Source organism: Gymnoscopelus microlampas, assembly GCF_963454915.1.
Source record: "Gymnoscopelus microlampas genome assembly, chromosome: 21".
Lineage (NCBI taxonomy): Eukaryota > Metazoa > Chordata > Actinopteri > Myctophiformes > Myctophidae > Gymnoscopelus > Gymnoscopelus microlampas.
In genome coordinates, this window is record NC_139958.1 from 4,845,686 (window position 1) to 4,867,989 (window position 22,304).

Consider the following 22,304-nt stretch of genomic DNA (forward strand, 5'->3'; position numbering starts at 1 on the left):
GCAGCAACAACTAGCTCTCTTCTTCTTCCTGTTGTACCTTCACAATAAAGTGTCTCCCATTTACCGCCCAATGCAGCACATTTACACTGGTTATTATTAACAGGAAATAGGTGTAACCTAACAGCGTGTGACAAACTCTTTTCTGTCTACGTCTAGTACGTCTCTCTCTCTCTCTCCCAGAAACACACGCACGCTAGAGAGAGAGAGAGAGAGAAAGAAAGAGAGAGAGCGAGCTTGCAAAGCAGAGGATTTGAAATGTGCCTAATTTTGCAGTGATAATTAATGAACAGCCGTGTCATTATCAACCGGTCAGGATGTCCGGAGAGATTTATTTTTTCCGGTCTTTGTCATAAAAAAAACGGTCAAAACCGGCAATTATCGGACTAACGCGACCTCTGGTCACATGATGTAAAATAGGGCTGGACGTGATGCTAGGATGTCACATGATGTAAAATAGGGCTGGACATGATGCTAGGATGTCACATGATGTAAAATAGGGCTGGACATGATGCTAGGATGTCACATGATGTAAAATAGGGCTGGACATGATGCTAGGATGTCACATGATGTAAAATAGGGCTGGGTATCGTCTACAACCTCACCATAGATTTGCATCACGATACAGAGACCCCGATACGAGATGTATCGCGATATGCGTTGATTTTGAATAATGACCTTACTTACTAAAATGTGTCTCAATGTTTTTACTGGTAAAATAAAAGGTTATAATAATAATAACCACCATAGTTGTAGATGAAACAAGATTAATTCATATATTGATTGTTGATTAGGCATTTAAGGCTTTATTGTAAATCGATTAAAATCGATTCAAACTGGTTACAATTTACATCGATTTGATAAAATGCACCGCAATGCAAACAGCAGAAAGCAAAAAAGTAGAGAAAATACAGGATCTTTGTAAAATAATTGATAAAAAAAATAGTTTTCGGTCATTTGCTACTGTATTGAAAAGAGGATAAGAGAAAACACAGTATAGTAAAAAAAACTATACTGTGAATTAAAGAGAAAATAAAAAAAGAAAATACTGGATTTGAGTAAGAGAAAAAAATAAAATAAAAAAATAAAAAAATGTTTGGAAATGTATTTTGTGTTCGTTTTTTTTTAGAAAAATGGTATTGTGATTTGTGAACCATAGTATTGTGATTTGAATCTTATGGTGAGTTGAGTGAATGGTTAAATGCCTATAGTTGATACATGGAGTATACTCATTCAGAGAGCCATTGCAGGTACTAGAGCCAGACTCTTATCTCATCTATGGTGTCTTATCATATTTGACCAGAACTGTAACTTTAGAGCTCTGCTGTTGCTGCTATGATGATGACACCTGACTCCACCTCCAGGGATCAATCAAAAGGTTTATCTTATCCTATATTTTATTGATCAAATATCATCAAAAAAGTTCACAGCCTCGACTTAAGCACAGCCTCGATACTTTGGCCCCCATTACATGTATGTTTTCCGTGTCACTTCATGTAAGGCCATGTCAACGTGCCCAACCTGCTAAAAAATCTAATTTCATACCTGCCTCAAAGTAGGTGTGACTGTGACTGCAGAGCTTTGGTCTCACTATGTTTACATGTAGAAGGTTAGGTCAGTGTTCAGTGTCCATGAAGAATAGCCAAAGATTTCTTTGGCTATTCAAAAATTGCAGATATACAAGCACAACATTTCACTTTAAAATGTAATATATATATATATATATATATCAGATCTACAAGCTCGTAGCACAGCACTCGGTGCACCAATTCAGTGTATCAAATAAACACAAGCTAAGGGGCCCCAGCAGCATGATATATGGGACGAGATTCCAACCTTTTGTTTTTTACATGAAATACAGTACATCGTACCAAAGAGTCTCCTTTGTGTCTCCTACCGGAACCGCTGCCTACCGGTCCGGTCATCAAATTATTGTCTTAGGAATGAGACAAAAACAAAAAAAAATATCCATGAATTCAAGTCTCCATGGGGTGACTAATCGATAAGAAAAAAAAATATTCTTTTGGGTGAACTATCCCTTTAATGGGATTTTCAGCTCCTGGTTGGTGGCTGAAAGTCACGTCAAGTGACACTGGAGTCACAGACTGAAGTAGGTCACCAGTTGTGGTGTAACAAATGACCAAGACAAACCTGTTATGGCAGAGCGTGGACGGAGCGGAATGTGGGCAAACATTAACACTTAAAACAACCCCCAGGGATCTACGCTTGTTCCCCTCCTGTTTCCATCAACCACCAGATCTTTTTTTTGGCGGATTCACAAGGTCACAATGCGTTGCAATGCTACATGTTTTAGACTTGGAGATCTGCTATTTTGGCAATGTAGAATATGGAGGACGCTAGGGTTGATGTGGTTAAGACCTTTTGGGGGGGGGCTCTCTCTCTCCCTGCATGCTTGTATCGATGGTCATTATAATAATTAAGTATAAGTATAAATCAGGCTTACAGTGGGTGTACAGTAAGTAGAAAGTTAAAGCACTATATTCTGATAGTAATCATTGCCAGTGGTGGATAAAGTACTCACATTTTTTACTTTAAAGTACCAATACCGCAATGTAGAAATACTCAAGTAAAAGTCCGGAATTATAAATTTACTTGAGTAAAAGTGCAAAGGTGTTGGTATCAAAATGTACTTGAAGTACCAAAAGTAAAATAAATCATTATACAGAATGTCCCGTTTCAAGTTTTCAAATGTGTCAAAATCTTTTGAAAATAGCAGATCTACAAGCTCACAATGCGTCGCGATGCGACGCATTGTGAGCTTGTAGATCGGCTATTTTCAAAGGGACGAAATGTAGGTAGGGCTGAAGTGGTTACTGTATGTTTTGTAATAGGGTCCTTCTGGTCGATCGACACGGTCACGACTTTTTTCTGTTCTGGCCCCACAGTGGTGGAATGAACTTCCCACTGATGTCAGGACAGCAGAGTCACTGCCCATCTTTCACCACAGGCTGAAAACCCACCTCTTCAGGAAACACTACCCTTCCTCTCTGCCTGGCCTACTTGTTGTTAACTAGTTGTACGAACTCTTGTTTTATTGTTGTACTGTTTTATTGGATCTTGTTTAGTCGATACACTTATTTGTTTTAGCTCGTGCTCATTTGATTTTGCTATTTTGTCTCATCTGTTAAAGTAAGTAGGTAGCTGATATATTGCGCTTTTACCTTAGCGCTAGGTATACTCGTGGTTGCTTGTTTTAGAAGAGAATGCACTTAAGACTTCTGGTGATTAGTAGTTTCGTTCCCTACCTATGTTGAATGCACTTATTGTAAGTCGCTTTGGATAAAAGCGTCTGCTAAATGACTGTAATGTAATGTAATAAGAATCAAAATCTACAAAGTAACCAGTAACTTAAGTTTTCAAATAATTGAAGTGGAGTAAAAAGTACAATATTTGGATCCGAGATGTAGTGGAGTAGAAGTAAAAGTACTGGAAAATTGGAAATACTACAGAAAACTAAAAAAGACCTCAATTTTACTGAAGTACAGTACTTGAGTACATGTACTTAGTTACTTTACACGACTGACCATTGCTATGGAATCTAATTTAGAGTGTTTGTTCAGTAACAAGGCTCTCCATCCAATCAGGAGAGAGAACCCGACAAAGATGATTTATCAGGTTTAATTATATAATGTTCCACTTCCAAATTTGTCTGCACTCTTTTTTTGGGGGGGGGTTATCATCAGCTCCAATTGCCCTTGTTTGTCCTGTATGAGTCCTCCCTACCGATTGGATAGAACTGGTATCCCGACCTAAACATGTAGTCTCCGTTTACTAAAGAGCTGGAGAGTGCTGGTAGAAATGTGCAGTGGTAGAAAAAGTACTCAAATGTTTTACTTAAGTAAAAGCACCAATACTGCAATATAGAAGTACTCCGTTACAAGTAGAAGTCTGTAATTCAAAATTTACTTGAGTAAAAGTACAAAAGTATTGGTAAAACAATGTACCAAAAGGTACCAAAAGTAAAAGTACTAAAATGTTTGAAAATAGCAGATCTACAAGCTCACAACGCGTCGCGATGCGACGCTAGGGCCGAGCTCATGCCTCCTTCAATGCATGAGAGCCAACTGACCTTCTTATCACCTGACAGGGGAGAGTTTCCCTGGTAGGACGTAGAGCGTGGAAGGAACACGTTATTCCAATCAGTTCCCTTCCCCTCCATCAGGCGCCCCGGCTGTCATGGGGGAGGCGGTATAGTGACCAGGATTACTACGTGTATGTTTTTGTGAGGGTATTAACGACCCTAGGAGACACGGGGAGAAAATGCAAACTCCACACACCTAGTGTGACTCAGGCCAAAAAATGGCCAAATGATTTTGACTTACAGGCCGAATCATTTGGCTTAAGTCAGGTTGAATCCTATTTAAACCTATTTAAATCTCTTATGTTGCGTAACTGACAGACAGTGTTATTTTTATGTTGATAGTCATAATTTAATGATTAAGAAATATCATAGTTTTGGATCAGCTTTATATTTTTTCAGAAATTTTTAAAAACATGACTTAGGCCATTAGTTTAGGCAGGTGACGATATGCAAATGACATTACCTGCACTTTTTAAAGGGTTTTGAAATCAGGTCAGTTGTAATAGCAACCAATTCATAGGTCTGTCAGTTAATCCATGAAGACCGGGAACGCATCTGTGTCATTTTAAGATTTTAGCTTATTACTCATTATTTTTACACTTTGGCTATTCAAAAATAGCCGATCTACAAGCTCGTAGCGCGGCGCTACGAGCTTGTAGATCGGCTATTTTTGAAAAATCTTGAACATTTTGTGCAAATCTTTGAATAAATATATATTTTTGAAACAACATTTTTAAATCAAATCTTTGCTTCTGGGGGTGGGGGGGTCCCTGAAACAACATATTTTGATGGGGATCGGCGGCCAAAAACATATAATTCTGGGGGTCCTTGACATGAAAAGGTTTGAGCACCACTGATATAGCAACACTAGTTTTTCAGAAGAAGACATTTGACAGTTACAAATGTTCGCTTTAAGAAATACATAGTCAAAGATTTGCACACATTTTCACGATAAAATAAAATAAAATAAAAATAGCAGATCTACAAGCTCATAGCGCGGCACCGAGTGCCGCGCTATGAGCTTGTATATCTGCTATTTTTTGAATGGCCCAAAGAAATGTTAAAATGACACAGATGCGTTCCTGGCCTCTCTCTCTGTCTGTCCACTGAATGACATTGAAGCTAGAAGGCACTGCAGTGGTTCAGCATCTTTACTGAGAGCAAGTCAAGTCCAGTGGTGCGAAGTAACTAAGTACGTACATGTACTCAAGTACTGTACTTAAAGGGATAGTTCACCAAAAAAAAAAAACATATTTTCTATCAATTATAACACACCCCATGAAGCCTTGAATTCATGGAGATTTTTTAGTTTTTGTCGCATTTCTAAGCTAATAATTTGATGACCGGCGGACACCTTTGCTGCGTGTCGCCCCCCCTGAGTGGCTTTATTCCCCCCCTCCTCTACATCAAATCTCTCGCCCGATCTACAAGCTCACAGTGAGCTCATAGCACGGCACCGAGTGTCGCGCTTTGAGCTTGTAGATCTGCTACTTTTTGAAAAATCACGAAAATTTGTGCAAATCTTTGAATATATATATATATATATATATATATATTTTAAAGCAAACATTTGTAACTCAAATCTTTGCTTCAGTGGGATCCTACAAAATGTCTTCTAAATGTCTTAAGTAGCAACTTAAGTTCTAAAAAACTTAAGTTGCTATGATCAGTGGATCTCCAACTTTTTCATGTCAAGGACCCCCAAAATGATATGTATTTGACCGCGGACCCCCATCTCAAAATATGTGGTTCCAGGGACCCCCCAGAAGCAAAGATTTGAGTTACAAATGTTTGCTTAAAAAAATAATATATATACATATATTCAAAGATTTGCAAAAACGTTCCAACATTTTTTGAAAAAAATATAAGTATAAAATAATGGTTGAAGTGGTTACACAGGACCTTATAGTACACAGTGATGTGGGCAACACAGCTGCATAAGGACCTTATAGTACACAGTGACGTGGGCAACACAGCTGCATAAGGACCTTATAGTACACAGTGATGTGGGCAACACAGCTGCATAAGGACCTTATAGTACACAGTGACGTGGGCAACACAGCTGCATAAGGACCTTATAGTACACAGTGATGTGGGCAACACAGCTGCATAAGGACCTTATAGTACACAGTGATGTGGGCAACACAGCTGCATAAGGACCTTATAGTACACAGTGACGTGGGCAACACAGCTGCATAAGGACCTTATAGTACACAGTGACGTGGGCAACACAGCTGCATAAGGACCTTATAGTACACAGTGATGTGGGCAACACAGCTGCATAAGGACCTTATATTTATAGTACACAGTGATGTGGGCAACACAGCTGCATAAGGACCTTATAGTACACAGTGATGTGGGCGATGCAGCTAATCACATTAATAACAGGGTGTGTTAGATTTTATGTGTGTCAACAATACTGTCCATCATGCCCTTGGCTCTGGATACAACTATGCAGTGGTGGAAAGTAACTAAGTACATTTACTCAATCAAGTACTGTACTTAAAGGAGGAGTTCACCCAAAAAATGACTTATTTTCTATCAATTACACACCCCATGAAGCCTTGATTTCATGGATTTATTTTTGTTTTTGTGGCATTCCTAAGACAATAATTTGATGACCGTGTGTATTTCCGGTAGGAGACACAAATAATCTACTTTGTGTCTCCTACCGGATACATTAGCCGATCAAATTATTATTTATTAGCTTAGGAATGCAACAAAAACAAAAAATAATCCATGGATTCAAGGCTTCATAGGGTGTGCAATTGATAAGTACTTTTTTGGGTGAACTCCTCCTTTAAGTACACTTTTGCAGTGTTTTTACTTGAGTATTTCCAATTTTCCATACTTTTACTTCTACTCCACTACGTCTCAGAGACAAATATTGTACTTTTTACTCCACGACAATTATTGGAAAGCTTTAGTTACTAGTTACTTTGTAGATTTTGATTATCATTACAAAACATACATTAACTACTTCAGCCTTATTTGAAAATAGCAGATCTACAAGCACACATCTACAAGTGTTGTGTTTTGTATTTTCTAAATGTTTATTTAGGATGATGGTGTTCATGATGTCTCGTATATTATTGTATGTCTATAAATGTCTTGATGAATTGAATACACAGGTCGGACCACAATGGAAACAACACTTTAGGGATTTTTTTGTGTTATCCTTTCAGCATCATTGTACAATCACCAGTGGTGTAAAGTAACTAAGTACATTTACTCAAGCACTGTACTTAAGTACAATTTTGAGGTATTTTTTACTTCACTGGAGTATTTCCAATTTTCAGTACTTTTACTTCTACTCCACTACATCTCAGGGGCAAATATCGTACTTTTACTCCACTACAATTATTTGAAAACTTAAGTTACTAGTTACTTTGCAGATATACTGTAAGTTATTATATTATAAAACATACATTAACCACTTCAGCCCTATTTTATACATGAGCTATTTGAAAATAGCAGATCTACAAGCTCACAACGCGTCGCCCCGTGACGCGTTGTGAGCTTGTAGATCGGCTATTTTCAAACATTTCAGTACATTTACTTTTGGTACTTTAAGTATATTCTGATGCCAATTTTACTCAACTACCATTTTTTTGTACTTCTAACAGAGTATTTCTACATTGTGGTATTGATACATTTTTACTCAAGTAAAACATTTTGAGTACTTCTTCTTCCACCACTGACAATCGTACCATTGTACTATTTCAGCAACAAAAACAAAACGTTAAATAAAAGTATTGAATTACCTCTGTGTATGGTGTCAAAGCAGGTGATGCAGACGCGGGCCTCTTTCTCCAGATATTTAAGTTTACATTTTCGGTTGCAGCACACGGCGCAGTAGACCTGCCACGGGGGGAGGAGGAGAACACAGTGAGGAACAAGGCATCATCATCATCATCATCACACAGTAAACTAAACATCATGAGGCAAACGCAATATTATTACAACAAAAAAAAAATTATGATCACAAAAAAAAAATGCTGGAGTCGTAAGGTAGCTTTATAACCCGTTAAGACCTGAGGCCGATTCTACGGAAGAAGCAGCATTCTGCTTCTACGGTAGAAGCAGCATTCTGCTTCTACGGGCCAACGGCTTGGAATAAGCTCCCATGATTACTCCTAAGACAGGCACCTCCTCTGTAGACAGTTTTTAAAACACGGCTCAAGACTAATTTCTTCACTCTTGCTTTTAGTTGATTCTGTTTCTTCTAAATCTCGGTGTTGTTATTTATGTCTTCACTGTTTGCTCGACTCACTCACTGCCTTTTAGTTTTAACCGTGATTTTTCTGCCACTGTTCTTTGCTATTGTTCTGTATTTTATTTTCTTGTTTTTTTGCTCTGTTTTTTGTTTTTCTTGCTCTGTAAAGCACTTTGAGATGCATTTATGTCATGAAAGGTGCTACATAAATAAAGTTTATTATCATTATTATTATAAAATGTCAGTTTTTAGAATGTCTTCTAAAAACTGTTTTTTGAAAAAAAAACATGGTTCTCAAACGTTTTCAAATCTAGGACCCCCAAAATGTATATGTATTTGGCCAAGGACCCCCTAACATCTCAAAATATATTGTTCCAGGGACCCCCAGAAGCAAATATCTGAGTTACAAATGTTCGCTTGAAAAAATATATATATTCAAAGATTTGCACACATTTTTTACGATTTCTCAAAAAAAATGCCAAAAAGTGTAAAATGATGTGTTTTTTTAGCTCAAATCTAAAAAATGACACAGATGCTTCTCCCGGTCTTAACGGGCTAAATCATCGGCGTCACATTCCTCCTCCTTCCTTAGCTCCTGCTCCTTTAGCAGAGAGGAGGGGAGAGAGAGGGAGGAGGGAGGAGAAGTGCTGACTCATGGCCTCGTTCTCACAGTGACTCTACTGGAAGCTATATTTAGTCCTGGAGATTTTGGGGGTTTTTTTGTAATTTTTTCAACTTTATTTAAACAGAGGGATCAATGATAACATTCCTGGTGTGACAAAATGTAAACAAAAACATTCACCAGTCACACTGACTCACATGACCATGTGTCCAAGGACAACACACACACACACTCATCTACTGTAGCTACACGCGCACACACACGCACACGCACACACACACACACACACACACACACACACACACACACACACACACACACACACACACACACACACACACACACACACACAGATTCCACAGACAAAATAATGAGCCGATTGCCAAAAACATCATGCAGTCTACACCAGTGAGTGACTCTCAACCTGTGGGTAGGGACCCCCCCCAGATGAATAGGAACGAATCTGTGTCATTTTAGATTGTAGTTATAACCATTATTTCATACTTTGGGCCATTCAAAATCTACAAGCTCGAGCTTGAAGATCTGCTACTTTTGAAAAATCTTGAACATTTGTGCAAATCTTTGAATACATATATTTATTTTGAAACAACATTTTGAACTAAAATCTTTGCTTCTGGAGGTTCCTTCCTGGAACAAAATATTTGACAAATGTTCGCCTTAAAAATATATATATTCAAAGATTTGCAAAAATGTTCAAGATTTTTTTTTGAAAATAGCAGATCTAATAAGCTCATATATCTGCTATTTTTGAATAGCCAAAGTATAAAAAGGTTAAGGTGGTTAAAATCTAAAATGACAGATGCTTTCCCGGTCTTAATGGGTTAATGTGACACATTGTTTTCTCACTCAACAGTAAACAGACCAACATACAGTATAAGTGTTTATAGGTTGTCTGCACATGTATTTTTATATAGATACAATTTAAGGACTTTTGAGACCATTTTAATACCTCTAAAAGGAAAAAGAAAGACAAATAAGACCATCTCACTGGCGTCAAAAGTAATCAACAAGCTATGCTATGAAAATTATGAAAATTTCAAATAGGATTATTTTGGGGGGTCCCCAGTTCAAATAATGAATATTTCGGGGGGTCGCGGCCTGAAAGGTTTGAGAACCACTGCTCTACACACTAGTTAAAACACTGGTTCTCAACATCAGGTCCGGGGACCACTAGGGGTCCAAACAGACATTCACGGGTCTGTAACTGTGTGAGTGCACAGATGGAACGCTCCATTTGTACGCTCTCAGAGTTAAATGAACACAGAGGATTTTACGGTGTAGACTGGGGTCTACAGAGATGAAACAAATGGTATCAAATTGGGGGTCCTTGAAATTCAAAAGATTGAGAATCAATGAGTTAAAAAAATAAAATCAAAATCTATCTAAATTCCAGGAATGTCTGTCTGCCTGCCTGCCTGCCTGCCTGCCTGCCTGCCTGCCTGTCTGTCTGTCTGTCTGTCTGTCTGTCTGTCTGTCTGTCTGTCTGTCTGTCTGTCTCTCCCTGGAACAACATATTTTGAGATGGGGGTCCGCGGCCAAACACATATTTTGGGGGTCCTTGACATGGAAAAGTTGGAGCAACACTGATCTAGCAACATACTGTTAGGATTTAGAAAACATTTTTAGATTATATGTATTTGGCCACGGACCCTCATCTCAAAATGTTTTGTTCCAGGGACCCCCCAGAAGCAAAGATTTGAGTTACAAATGATCGCTTTAAAAATAAAGCCTGGTAGGCAGGTTTCTGAACTGTCCACAGCCCTCCTCTGAGACACAGAGTGAGTAGATAGAAATGGTGCATCTTATGAGCATCAGTGAGGACCGTTTCTATGAAGATAATGGTGAAGTGGTCCTCTAATTCAGTGCTTTTCAGCCCTTTTCATATCAAGGTCCATTTAGTCTCTCAGACCCAAAACTATCTGATCAAGATAACAATTATTCTACATTCTCTAATTGTGTGACTTCTTGTAAATTACGTAATGCAGATGTTTTAGCTAATGATTTAACTCTTGAGAGCGTAAAATGAAACCAAATGGACCCGTAAGGGTCCATTTGGTTTCATTTTACGCTCTCAAGAGTTAAAGATCTATAAGGGTCCATTTGGTTTCATTTTACGCTCTCAAGAGTTAAAGATCTATAAGGGTCCATTTGGTTTCATTTTACGCTCTCAAGAGTTAAAGATCTATAAGGGTCCATTTGGTTTCATTTTATGCTCTCAACAGTTAAAGATCTATAAGGGTCCATTTGGTTTCATTTTACACTCTCAACAGTTAAAGATCTATAAGGGTCCATTTGGTTACCAATTCTCCATCATTTAGCTGGGGGCCACCTGGAACCCCCTCAAGGACCACTGGTTTGAGAACCACTGCTCTAATTTTAAACATTTATCTATGAGAAGGCTGTTTGTTTTTTTGTTTATTTTTCAATGTATGTGTTTGCTAATAAGTTGAATGTTCTCATTAGAAACTTTAAATCAAACCTACATTTTTTAATTTGATTTCACTTTTTTTTTTTTTACCAAATACAGGTCAAAACCTCAGCAATGGGTGGTCTACTCTAGGACTCTCCAAAATCGGGATCAAGACCCAAAAATCTGGCTCTAATAGTAATCCAGAAATAACATGGTTATAGGCAGGGACTGCATTATGAAAAATATGCACGATACTATAAAAGAAAAAAAAAGTAGGTATACAGTTCCAACGAAAATCACAGGTAATGCCAAAATAAAAGTCCATACACTGTGGTTAACAGCTTGTATGGACTGGGCTTCCAGGCAAAGCTATATTTCGTTAACATTTTGACTAAAAAAAGTCTTCTTCTAAAAAGTCTGAAGAAGACTTATTTTTGGTGGAAACATTTTGACTGGGAGCCCTGTACGCCACAGTGTGCAGACCTTTATTTAATATGTTTTAACCCATTTCATCCGGGAACGCATACTGTGTCATTTCAGATTTCTTTGGGTATTCAAAAATAGCAGATATATACAAGCTTGTAGCACGAAATATGCATAGCGAAAATATGCAAATCTTTGAATATATATATATTTTTTGAAGCAAACATTTGTAACTCAAATCTTTGCTTCTGGGGATTCTACAAATGTCTTCTAAAACTGTGTATGTTGTTGCTATAATATCAGCGGTTCTCTAACTTTTTCATGTCAAGGACGTCCCAAAATAATATTTATTTGGCTGCGGACCCCCCCCCCATCTCAAAACATTTTGTTCCAGGGACCCCCGCCCCCCCAGAAGCAAAGATTTGAGTTAAAAAAAAAATGTTTTAGAAAATACATACAATCAAAAATGTTCAAGATTTTTCTAAAATAGCAGATCTACAAGCTCATAGCGCGGCACTCAGTGCCCCCGGTCTTAATTGGTTAATTGGATATTGATGGACGTACCTTCCCACAGGCTCGACAGTGGTGCCTCCTCCGGGTGAAGGTGAATCTCTGCCAGCAGTTCATACAGTTCGGGGCCTCCGAGTCCGGCACCCAGTTAGGCTGCTTGCACCCCAGCCCCTCCATCTCCTCCTCCTGCGTCCCTCCTGCCCCCCCCTCCTCTCCGGGGGGGGGTCCCGTCGCGTGGTACGGCGGCGGCTCAGAGAGCTCGTCGTACGCCACGCTGTCCTCGTAGTGTTCCTGAGGGCAGTACGCGGGGGGGGGGCAGGGGGGCTCCTTGTTACCGTCCGAGGAGGAAGAAGAAGAAGGCGCCCCCTCCTCCACTGGGGGGGGACCGCCGGGGTTCGATGGAGAGGAGGAGGAGAGGCCGTTCTCCTCGTCGGGGGGAGCTACGGGAGGAGGAGCCGGGTCTTTTAAAGAGTCACCGGGAGTCTGCTCCTCTCCCGCCATCGGAGGAGATCTGGGAGCTTGTGTCTGTTTGGGTCTGGCTCCTCCGTAGGAGGAGTGGGATTCGAACCCGCCGTGGTTCTGTGTGGGGCCGCTAGTGTCTGACTGACCGGTCGAGGAGACCGGCTCTGGCTCCTGGGAGAGCGAGGGCAACGTGGGGTTAAAACTCCCCTCTACGGCCACAACACTCGTGGTTTTATCTCTTTCCTCCAGACCTCCTCCACGTTCCTCCTCCTTCCTCCTGCCCTCCTCCTTGACGCAGCTCTTCAGCTCCTCCTCCACCAGCCTCTCCTCCAGATCCCCGTTGAAGCCCTCAGAGAAGCCCTCGTCCTGGCTCCACTGGCCCAGCCCGCTCTGGTAGAAGACGCCGCCGCCGCCGTCTTCTTCGCCGCCGTGCTGCTGCCGCCGCTCCGCCTCCGAGTGGGCCCGCAGGAAGGCGTCCAGCTCCTCGTCCGTGACCAGCAGCTCCGCCTGCTCGCTCTCGGGCAGATAGTCAAAGACGAACTGGGAGGAGGAGGAGGAGGAGGTGGGGTTGTTCTTTGGAACGGGTTCGGACGGGCGGTGGGACGAGGCCACGGCGTCAAAAGCAGCAGCGGGGGCACCGGGGGGTTCAGGACGGAGCTGCTGCTGCTGCTCCGCCGCCAGCGAGACGCCGCCATCTGCAGGCCTGGAGGAATGTGCAACGTTCTGGGACTGGGAGACGATGAGAGCTTGTTGGGCTGCGACCGAACCGTCCGTGGAAACGACGCTAGAGCCGCTGCTTCCCGTTGCATCGTTCACGAGCAGCTTTGAACTCGACGTATCGGCCGATTCCTCCCGAGGGGCCGATGGAGCCAACGACGAATCCACACCGCCCTGCCTCGCCGCGGTCTGAGCGCGTTCATCATCGTCATCGTCATCGTCATCACGTGGGGTTCTGCCGTTCACCAGAGCTCCACACATGGACAGGCAAGACAAGCCGCCGCCCGCTTCGCTCGCCGAGGGATCGGGGGGAGTCGTCGTCGCGGGAGGCTTTTCGTCGTCGTCGTCGTGTTGTTCTCTGCGTTCGTCCTCTTTGTGTCGCACCGTGGTGAAATCGTCTCTTACGTTGTTATCGGCGGCGAAGTGGACGCTGCTCTTTCGTTGGCAGTGGTCCAGCGAGGACGAGGAGGGCTCGGCTCGTTGTGGGGTCATCATGCAGGTCATGTCTACCTCCTCCTCCGCCTCTTTCTCAGCGGACTGGGCGACGACGGCGTTCTGCGGCGGCGAGCCGCCGTCCGCCGACTCACCGCCCCCCCGCTCCACCGCGGCCGGAAGGATGACGTCCAGAAGGCTGAGCGAGGCGCCGTACCCTCCCACCGGCTGCAGAGAGTCCAGTCCTCCTAGCAGGGCTGTCATGATTACACATTTAAGTTGAAGATTAATTGTCACTCAAATAATTGCGAATAACGATTTAATTGTGTGTTTAGCCTTTGAACGTCGGAACATATGAATGTAAATTTTTATTCTGTTTCATAGGCTTCGTAATACAAAATGGCACAGTGCAGATATGACTAATAACTTAAATGTACAAAGACAATGACATATTTAATAATTGTATACATGTAAAACTAGCAGAAATAGCTGATCTACAAGCCTACAACGCGTCACGAACGCGAACAGCCTTTTCCGGAGGAGTTTTTACCAAGGGGGCGGGGAGAGAGCCTGGCGACGTAGGTTTATGGTTTCCCATGGACTATAGCCAGATACATACTATATATACATATTGATTAGGGTTGTCCGATATTGGCTTTTTTACCGATAACCGATATACCGATATTGTCCAACTCTTAATTACCGATACCGATATCAACCGATACCGATATATGCGGGGATTATTGTGATTAGGGTAAGCTCAAATTTCATATCACACACACCATATACAGTAAGAACTCCTGTAACTTATTTATAAAGCAAAAAAAAGCAAAAACCGATACCGATATTTTCCCGATATCAATTTTTATGCTAATATCGGCCGATAATATCGGGAGGCCGATAATATCGGACATCCCTAATATAGATATAGATACATACATGTGCCAGATAATCCCCACACCAAGAGAGTAAAAGAAGAAAAAACGTTTCAGTCATTCAGTCCGACTTCACTGTAGCCTATGGTAGCCTTTTCATAAATGATATTTGTACTTAGGCTGTTAATATTTAGGGAAATGTAAAGTTTCAAATACAAAAGTAGTAGGAGTAGTTGTGAAGGTTAGCAAACTGTACATTTAGACTGAATGTTTCCTTTATCCTCATCTTGCGCTAAATGCACGCAACTGTTTCACCAGGTTTTATTTGTGTTGCTTCTCATAAGCGTGCATCCGTTGTCTGTCAACAACACAGTAGTCTGTGCCTTGACTTCAGTGCGCTGACTCTCTCCCCACCCGCCCCCCCGCACCCTTGGCAAAAACTCCTCAGGAAAAGGCCGTTCGCGTCACGAACGAGCCTACAACGCGTAGATCAGCTATTTCTGCTATTTTTATATTTGAAAATGTGTGGACATTTTTCAATATGGAAACGATTATGCAAAAATAATTGAGATTATCTATAATAATTGCGATTAGATGATTATGTAATAATTGCGACAGGCCTATACCTCCCAGCAGTCCTCCAGACGTCCGCTCGTTATCCACACCGCCACCGAGGCTCAGTCTCCCGCCGCCGTCCTCCTCGCCGGGCATGGCGGCGGCGGTGACCACGGGGCTGCCGAAGTCCACCAGCAGCTCCTCCTCCTCCCCGTCCTCCTCCATCCGCCTCTCCTCCACGTCCAGCTCGCCGAAGGCATCGTGGGCGTGGCCGTGGTGGTGGTTGTTGTTGTTGACCATCATGGCCGAGCTGGCGTCGCTGACCAGGTCACACAACGGCTTCAGGGCGCGGTCCGGGCACGGAGGAGGAGGAGGAGGCGCCGCCGGCGACGGCCGGCGGTCCACCGAGGACAGGAGGTCCACTCCGGTGAGGCCTTTCACCTCCCCACCGCCGCCCCTCCTCTCCTCCTCCTCCTCCTCCTCAGAGCCGGTGGTGGTGGTGGTAGGGGGGGGGTGGTAGTGCTGGTTAGAGGAGGAGGAGGAGCGCAGGGCGGAGTCGTAGTGCAGGGCGTTGAGGTCGGGGAGGTTCCGAGCCACCGTGGTGGAGTCGTCCGAGGAGGAGGAGTAGCATTGCGAGGAGCCCAGGGAGGAGGAGTAAGGGTACGAGGGGGGCTTCAGGTAAACCGACTTGCAGTCGAGTTCGTCTGTAAGGTTCGAGAGAGATGAGAGAAAAGACAACAATACAGCACGTCAGAAACAAGACATAAATTACATGAATAGAGGGCACGGTGGCGCAGTCGGTAGCGCTGTCACCTCACAACTAGAAGGTACTGGGTTCGATTCCCGCCGGGGACGCTGTGAGCGTGTCTTCTCCTCCGCGTCATCAGCGCCCATACCCTAGGTGGGGTTGGTTAAAGGGCCCACTCTGTGTGGAGTTTGCATGTTCTCCCCGTGTCTCTCAGGGTAGTTAATACCCTCACAAAAAAACATGTAGTAATCCTGGTCACTATACCGCCTCCCCCTGGTCAGCCGGGGCGCCTGATGGAGGGGAAGGGAACTGGTTGGAATAACGTGTTCCTTCCACGTGCTACGTCCTACCGGGGAAACTCTCCCCTGTCAGGTGACAAGAAGGTCAGTTGGCTCTCATGCATTGAAGGAGGCATGAGCTCGGCCCTGGCCTCCCTAGGCTGGTGAGGGGAGTGTAGTGCCCAGGATCACTTAGAAAATTGGCACCGGGTGAAAAATAAGGGTTACAAAATCGTGGGATAAAAAAAAAAAAAATGTCGATAGAAATGTCAAGGGCGGGGCGCCCGCTGGCCTAGCGGTCCAGGCGCATACCACATATGCTGCTAATCCAGCTTGACGGCGTGTGGCGGGTTCGACTCCCGATCCCAACGACCTTTGCTGTGTGTCACTCCCCCCCATATCTCTCTCCATTTCCTGTCAGCCCACTATCCTATCAATAAAGGCAGAAAAAGCCCAAAAATATATATTTTCTAAATGTCAAGGGCTGTGCAGAATAGATTGCTTCAAAACGTGTTTGCTGCCATGGTAATGAACCCTAAAATATGTGAATATAGGTCTGGGTGATATGGATAAAATCAAACATCACACTATTTTTGACCAAATTCCTCTATCATTATTGTGACGATAAACATCTTTTTTTTTTATCCACAATTTGACATCGTGATTCAAATACTTATTTTCTCTTTTGCCCCAAGCCCTAAAAAAAAATACTCACCCCAACATCATTCATTATGTGTCAACATTTATCAATTCTTCTTAGAATATATTTATAACTTTATGAAAAACTATCTATTCTTCAGCTCACACACACACACACACACACACACACACACACACACACACACACACACACACACACACACACACACACACACACACACACACACACACACACACACACACACACACACACACACACACACACACACACACACACACACACACACACTGTGTGTGCTATGAATGAATTTTATGCTGATGTGGTTATTAATGCTGGGTGGCTTTTCATCAAAAAGGGGTGTATATGGCAGAACAGTAGGCAGAGTACACAACTAACATATTTTGCATAAAGATGTACTTTCAAATTCCATTTATTTCCGGCACTTTAAAGCCCCTTAAACCCACTTTACATATTTTGTATTTAGTATTGGCTATTCAAAAATAGCAGATATACAAGCTCAATCTGCTTTTTGTTGAACATTGGTGAAAAATCGGTGTTTAGAATTTTTTGAATATTTTTTTTTTAAACACAAATCGTTCTCTTCTCTTCTGGGGGGTCACATTTTCAGATGGGGGGTCCGCGCGGCCAAATATTATATATATCAATTTGGAGGTCCTTGGCACGAAAAAGTTTGAGAACTAGTGATTCAGAAGGCATTTCCATTTGTAGAATGGGCCTCAGGTCTTAATGGGGTTTAAGAGATAACTCAGATAACCTCAGGTGACTTCCAGACCAACCTGAATTTGTCATGTGACCCCCCCCCCCCCAGGAGCAGGCGTGGTAAAAAAAACAATGTATGTTTGTGTATGAACGACCTTTACCTGTATGCAGTTCAAACTCATCCAGCAGTTGGTCCAGATCACACACAGCAGCCTTGAAGAAGCTGTCCATGCTGTGGTTTCTCTCTCCTCCACTCCCTAAAAAAACATAAACATAATTATGATCAGAAGTGTGAAATACAATTTACAATGTAGGCATTTAGCAGACCCTCTTAAGACAGAGCTATTTACAGTAAGCTAGGTAAACACGAGGTAACATATCACATGCAGAGAGACAGTGTAGTGGCTCTGTAATCTAGGATGATAGATAGGTAAACCAAGAACCAAAACAAATCTGTACATTGAAACTACCCAAACTACAGGATGCCAGGTCAACAAATGAACCTGGCATCTGTCTACATAAGATTGAATTGATTGAGTAGCATATCCAGAAAAATGCGATTCTGCGATCGCAGAATTTACGGCATAATCAGCAAAATGGCACATAATTATGCAGGGATAACGTTTATTTCAAAAAGGCTGCATCGCATCGCATAATATGTGCATCGCATCGCATATTTCGCATATCACATATTTCGCAACTTCCCGCATAAAATTGCAAAAAAAACACATATTTCATCGCATAATCAAGGATTTTAGCTCACATAATCAAGAGTTTTAGCCGGCATAATCAAGGATTTTAGTAGGCCCAGTAGGCCAAGAGAAAACCTCCACACATTTTTCACATCATGTTTGTTCAAATATTTGACTTAAATGTTATGATGGAGGTCAACAAACAGGAGGTCAGGATCGAGCTGAAACATTGACCAAATGTGGACTCACAGCTTATAGATGTGTCACAATAAATGTCATAGGCTGCCACAGGAAGTTCAGGAACTACTATCACACACACATTTTTGTTGTTTTAACTATGTAATGGTAGAATTCCATTGTATTGTTTTAAATGGATTGTGAAGTGTGTATGTGTGGACCCCAGGAAGAGTAGTCTTCACTGTGGGGAGGCCTAATGGGGATCCGTAATAAACTATAAACACACGCACACAATATTGGAGCGGAAACATATTTCTGACGGGGATAAGTTCCTTGGCACCACACACACACACACACACACACACACACACACACACACACACACACACACACACACACACACACACACACACACACACACACACACACACACACACACACACACACACAGGTTGTGGTTCCTGAAAGCAGAATGATGTGTTGTCTTTGTGTTGTTTTGTCCTTTTTTTCCTCCCAAGCCAACTCCCACTTCCTCAGCCTGGTTTCCTTATCACTGACTGAGTATTTCTGGAACACATTCCACTGATGTTGACAATCCTCAATGTGTGTGATAGTGTTGTTGGGGGGGGGGGGTTTGTACCCATCCTAACTAAGGTAGTTAGGATGTATTTAAATGTCTTGATGAATTGAACACATAGGACCACAATGGAACACATCGCTATGAATACTGCTGTTAATAGCAGGCAGACAGACAGACAGACAGACAGTCAGACAGATAGATAGATAGATAGATAGATATTTGAATAACACCATCATGGTCTCACTACAGTATTCCAGTGGTAAACTTTGCTCTATAACGTGTAATAATCTATCTTCTTCTCCAGTAAACATTAAGCCTCCCTCTAGTAGCAACAGGTTATTAAAGCCTGACACACACACACACACACACACACACACACACACACACACACACACACACACACACACACAGCTCATGTGAGCAGTGAGCTATTTTCGGCAAGAGACACCGTGGTACGAGGAAGCACAAATCAACCCCCATATAAATGACCATATTATAATATGTATAAACATATATATATATTAACATGTGATATAAGACAAGACAATGTGTATTATGATATAATAATAAGACATATTATATCATAAGCTATATATATATACACCTCCTATTGTAACCCAACACATAAAACAAGCTTATTATAACACTAATAATGATGATTATTATCACCTATATATACAGCACAATAAACACCAGGGTTTAGAGACAGCTTTAAGCTACAAAACCAACCCTAATATATTCATAATAAATAACAATAAAGGTTATTGTCTTATTACTTATAATTCTATGAAGCTGTGCTGCTATAATAATAGCATTAAAAAACATAAATAGTCCTTATTATATTTACCTTTAAACCTCTGTCACTGCTGCCTCATTTAAATAACTAATTCACGAAGGAGTAATTGATTAAACGTGACGTCATAACGTCATTGTTTATAGTTTTAATGAAAGAATAAAAGCTTTTGTTTCTTTTCTTCCAGAGGAGAAGCTGTTTGTCTCAACACTCCGCCGCCATCTTGGATAATAAGGTCTGTTTAGTGGTTGTGGCCCCGAGTTGTGCTTCGCCGTACGAAAACAGCAGATCTACAAGCTCGCGACGCGTCGCGAAGCAACGCGTCGCGAGCTTGTAGATCGGCTGTTTTCGGCGCGCGACACCGTCCGTACGGACGGAGTATAGCGTCGCCAGGAAAAGCCGTGGTTTCTATTGGCTGGCTGGCTGGCTCGGTTTGGCTCAGATCCGGTTTGGAGCCCCGCCTCCGCCACCACGCAACGCACACAGACTGTCTCCGGATCCGCCTATAAAACCGGATGTGCCAACTGCTAAGTGAATTGGATCTGAGTCTAAAAATGAATTAAGCTTGAGTTGTAGGACAGTGGTTCTCAAACATTTTCATGTCAAGGACCCCCAAATTGACACTTATTAGCCCGCGGACCTCCATTTGAAAGGATATGCCAGGGACCCCCATAAGAGAAGATTTTTACGGCTCTATAGCAGTGACTCTCAACCATTTTAATTTTAAGGACCCCCAGTTTGGCATGCACTAGGGCTACGGACCCCCATTTAATGGCATTTATATCTCTGGGACCCTAATTTATATTGTAAAATCAATGTTAATGTAACTCTGAGAGTGTACAAATGGAACCAAATGGACCATTTGGTTCCATTTGTATTGATTGATTGATTGATGTACTTTATTTAGTAAGACATGAGAACAACAGTACATGGAAGTACAAATTCACAATACAAGGTCTACTAAACTGGAAGACTCATAAAAGCACAGAGCTTGTTTCAAATGAGTTCCCCATGCACACAAATCATGATGACATATAAGAGACAGACAGATATACACAACTACTATAGAATGTCATACAATCAGTTTACAGGTTACTGGTATGAAGAGTGAGAAATATGTACAAAAGGAGAAGGAGAGGGGGGGGGGGGGGGGTAGGGGGGTAGGTTAGGTTAGGACTTAGACAGGGGCCATTTTCCAATTGCAGCCTCCTGAAGGTGTATCTTTAGGGCTGTTTTGAAAGAGAGTAGGGTTTTACACTCCTTTACTCCTTTTGGTAGGGCGTTCCACATTTTTGATGAATAGCATGAGAACGAGTTACTTCCCTTTGTTGAGCCCAGGCCCGGATTGGCCGTCGGGAGGACCGGGACTATTCCCGGTGGCCTGCCCTCTAGTGGCCTGCCTGAAAAAAAAAAATAAAAAAAAAAAAAAAAATTTTTTTCTTTTTTTTTTGCATCAAAAAAAAATATCAGGTCAGGCCAGCCATCCACAGCCAGCGCGGCGCTTAAGTGATGCAGCAAAAAAAAAATCTCTCCTAAGCTCAGGCCAGGCCAACCACAGTCAATTTCAATTCAATGCAGTCAGTGTTGCTTGCAGCTCAGTGCAGCTGCGGGCCTCCCCCCTACCTTTAACCCCCAAAAAGGCCCCCCTTTTGTAAGGCCCCCCAAAAATAAGGCCCCCCCAAAAAAGGGCCCCCCAAAAAAATCGGCGCGCGCTGCGCGCGCAGGGTGGCCTGGGTGGCCGTGTATCTCCCGGCCAGATTTGGAGTCCCACTCCGGCCCTGGTTGAGCCAAAAAAGGGTTGGACAAGGTTTGTGGAGCTGCCTCTGGTATTGTGATCGTGGACATCATTAACATTTTGGAAGTATTTTGACAAATACAGGGGGATCCCAATGTTGTGATATATCTTGAAGACCAGGCCCATAGCAAGTTGCTGTACTCTGTCCGCAACCCTAAGCCATCCAATCCTATCAAAATGATCAGGGGTTAGATGGATTTTGTAGTTGAGGCCAAGAAGTAGCCTTACAAGTTTGTTTTGGGATGTTTGGAGCCTTGTTTTTAAGGCCTTGGTGGTGTTGTGATACCATGAAGTACATGCATAATCGTAATGACCTTGTATGAGGGCCACTGCAAGAGTCTTCAGAGTCTTCTTACTGACTTTGCGATCAATACTCCGCAAATAGCGTGTTTTTTTGTGGACCGTTTTGATCGTTTTTTCAGCATTTTTGTCACCAGAGAGGTCAGCCTCCAAGATAGAGCCCAGGTAGGTAATTTCGTTTTTTCTTTTGATGATATCATCACCCGCTTTGATCGTGA

The 22,304-nt window shown here is 42.3% G+C and overlaps 1 protein-coding gene across 2 annotated transcripts in view; it reads right to left on the bottom strand.

Moving 5' to 3' along the window:
* The window catches only part of LOC311038115 (uncharacterized protein), a 45,049-nt gene extending 24,846 nt beyond the window's left edge, over positions 1–20,203 (bottom strand). For both annotated transcript variants that reach the window (XM_084047459.1, XM_084047458.1), the window contains exons 1-5: positions 20,046–20,203; positions 17,911–18,006; positions 15,414–16,046; positions 12,356–14,169; positions 7,864–7,960 (exon numbers count right to left, since the gene is read on the bottom strand). In XM_084047459.1, the coding sequence (XP_083903585.1) occupies positions 7,864–7,960; positions 12,356–14,169; positions 15,414–16,046; positions 17,911–17,980 (2,614 nt within the window). In that variant the 5' untranslated portion in view covers positions 17,981–18,006; positions 20,046–20,203. The remainder of the gene's footprint in view (positions 1–7,863; positions 7,961–12,355; positions 14,170–15,413; positions 16,047–17,910; positions 18,007–20,045) is intronic.
* Between the last annotated feature and the right edge of the window lie 2,101 nt (positions 20,204–22,304).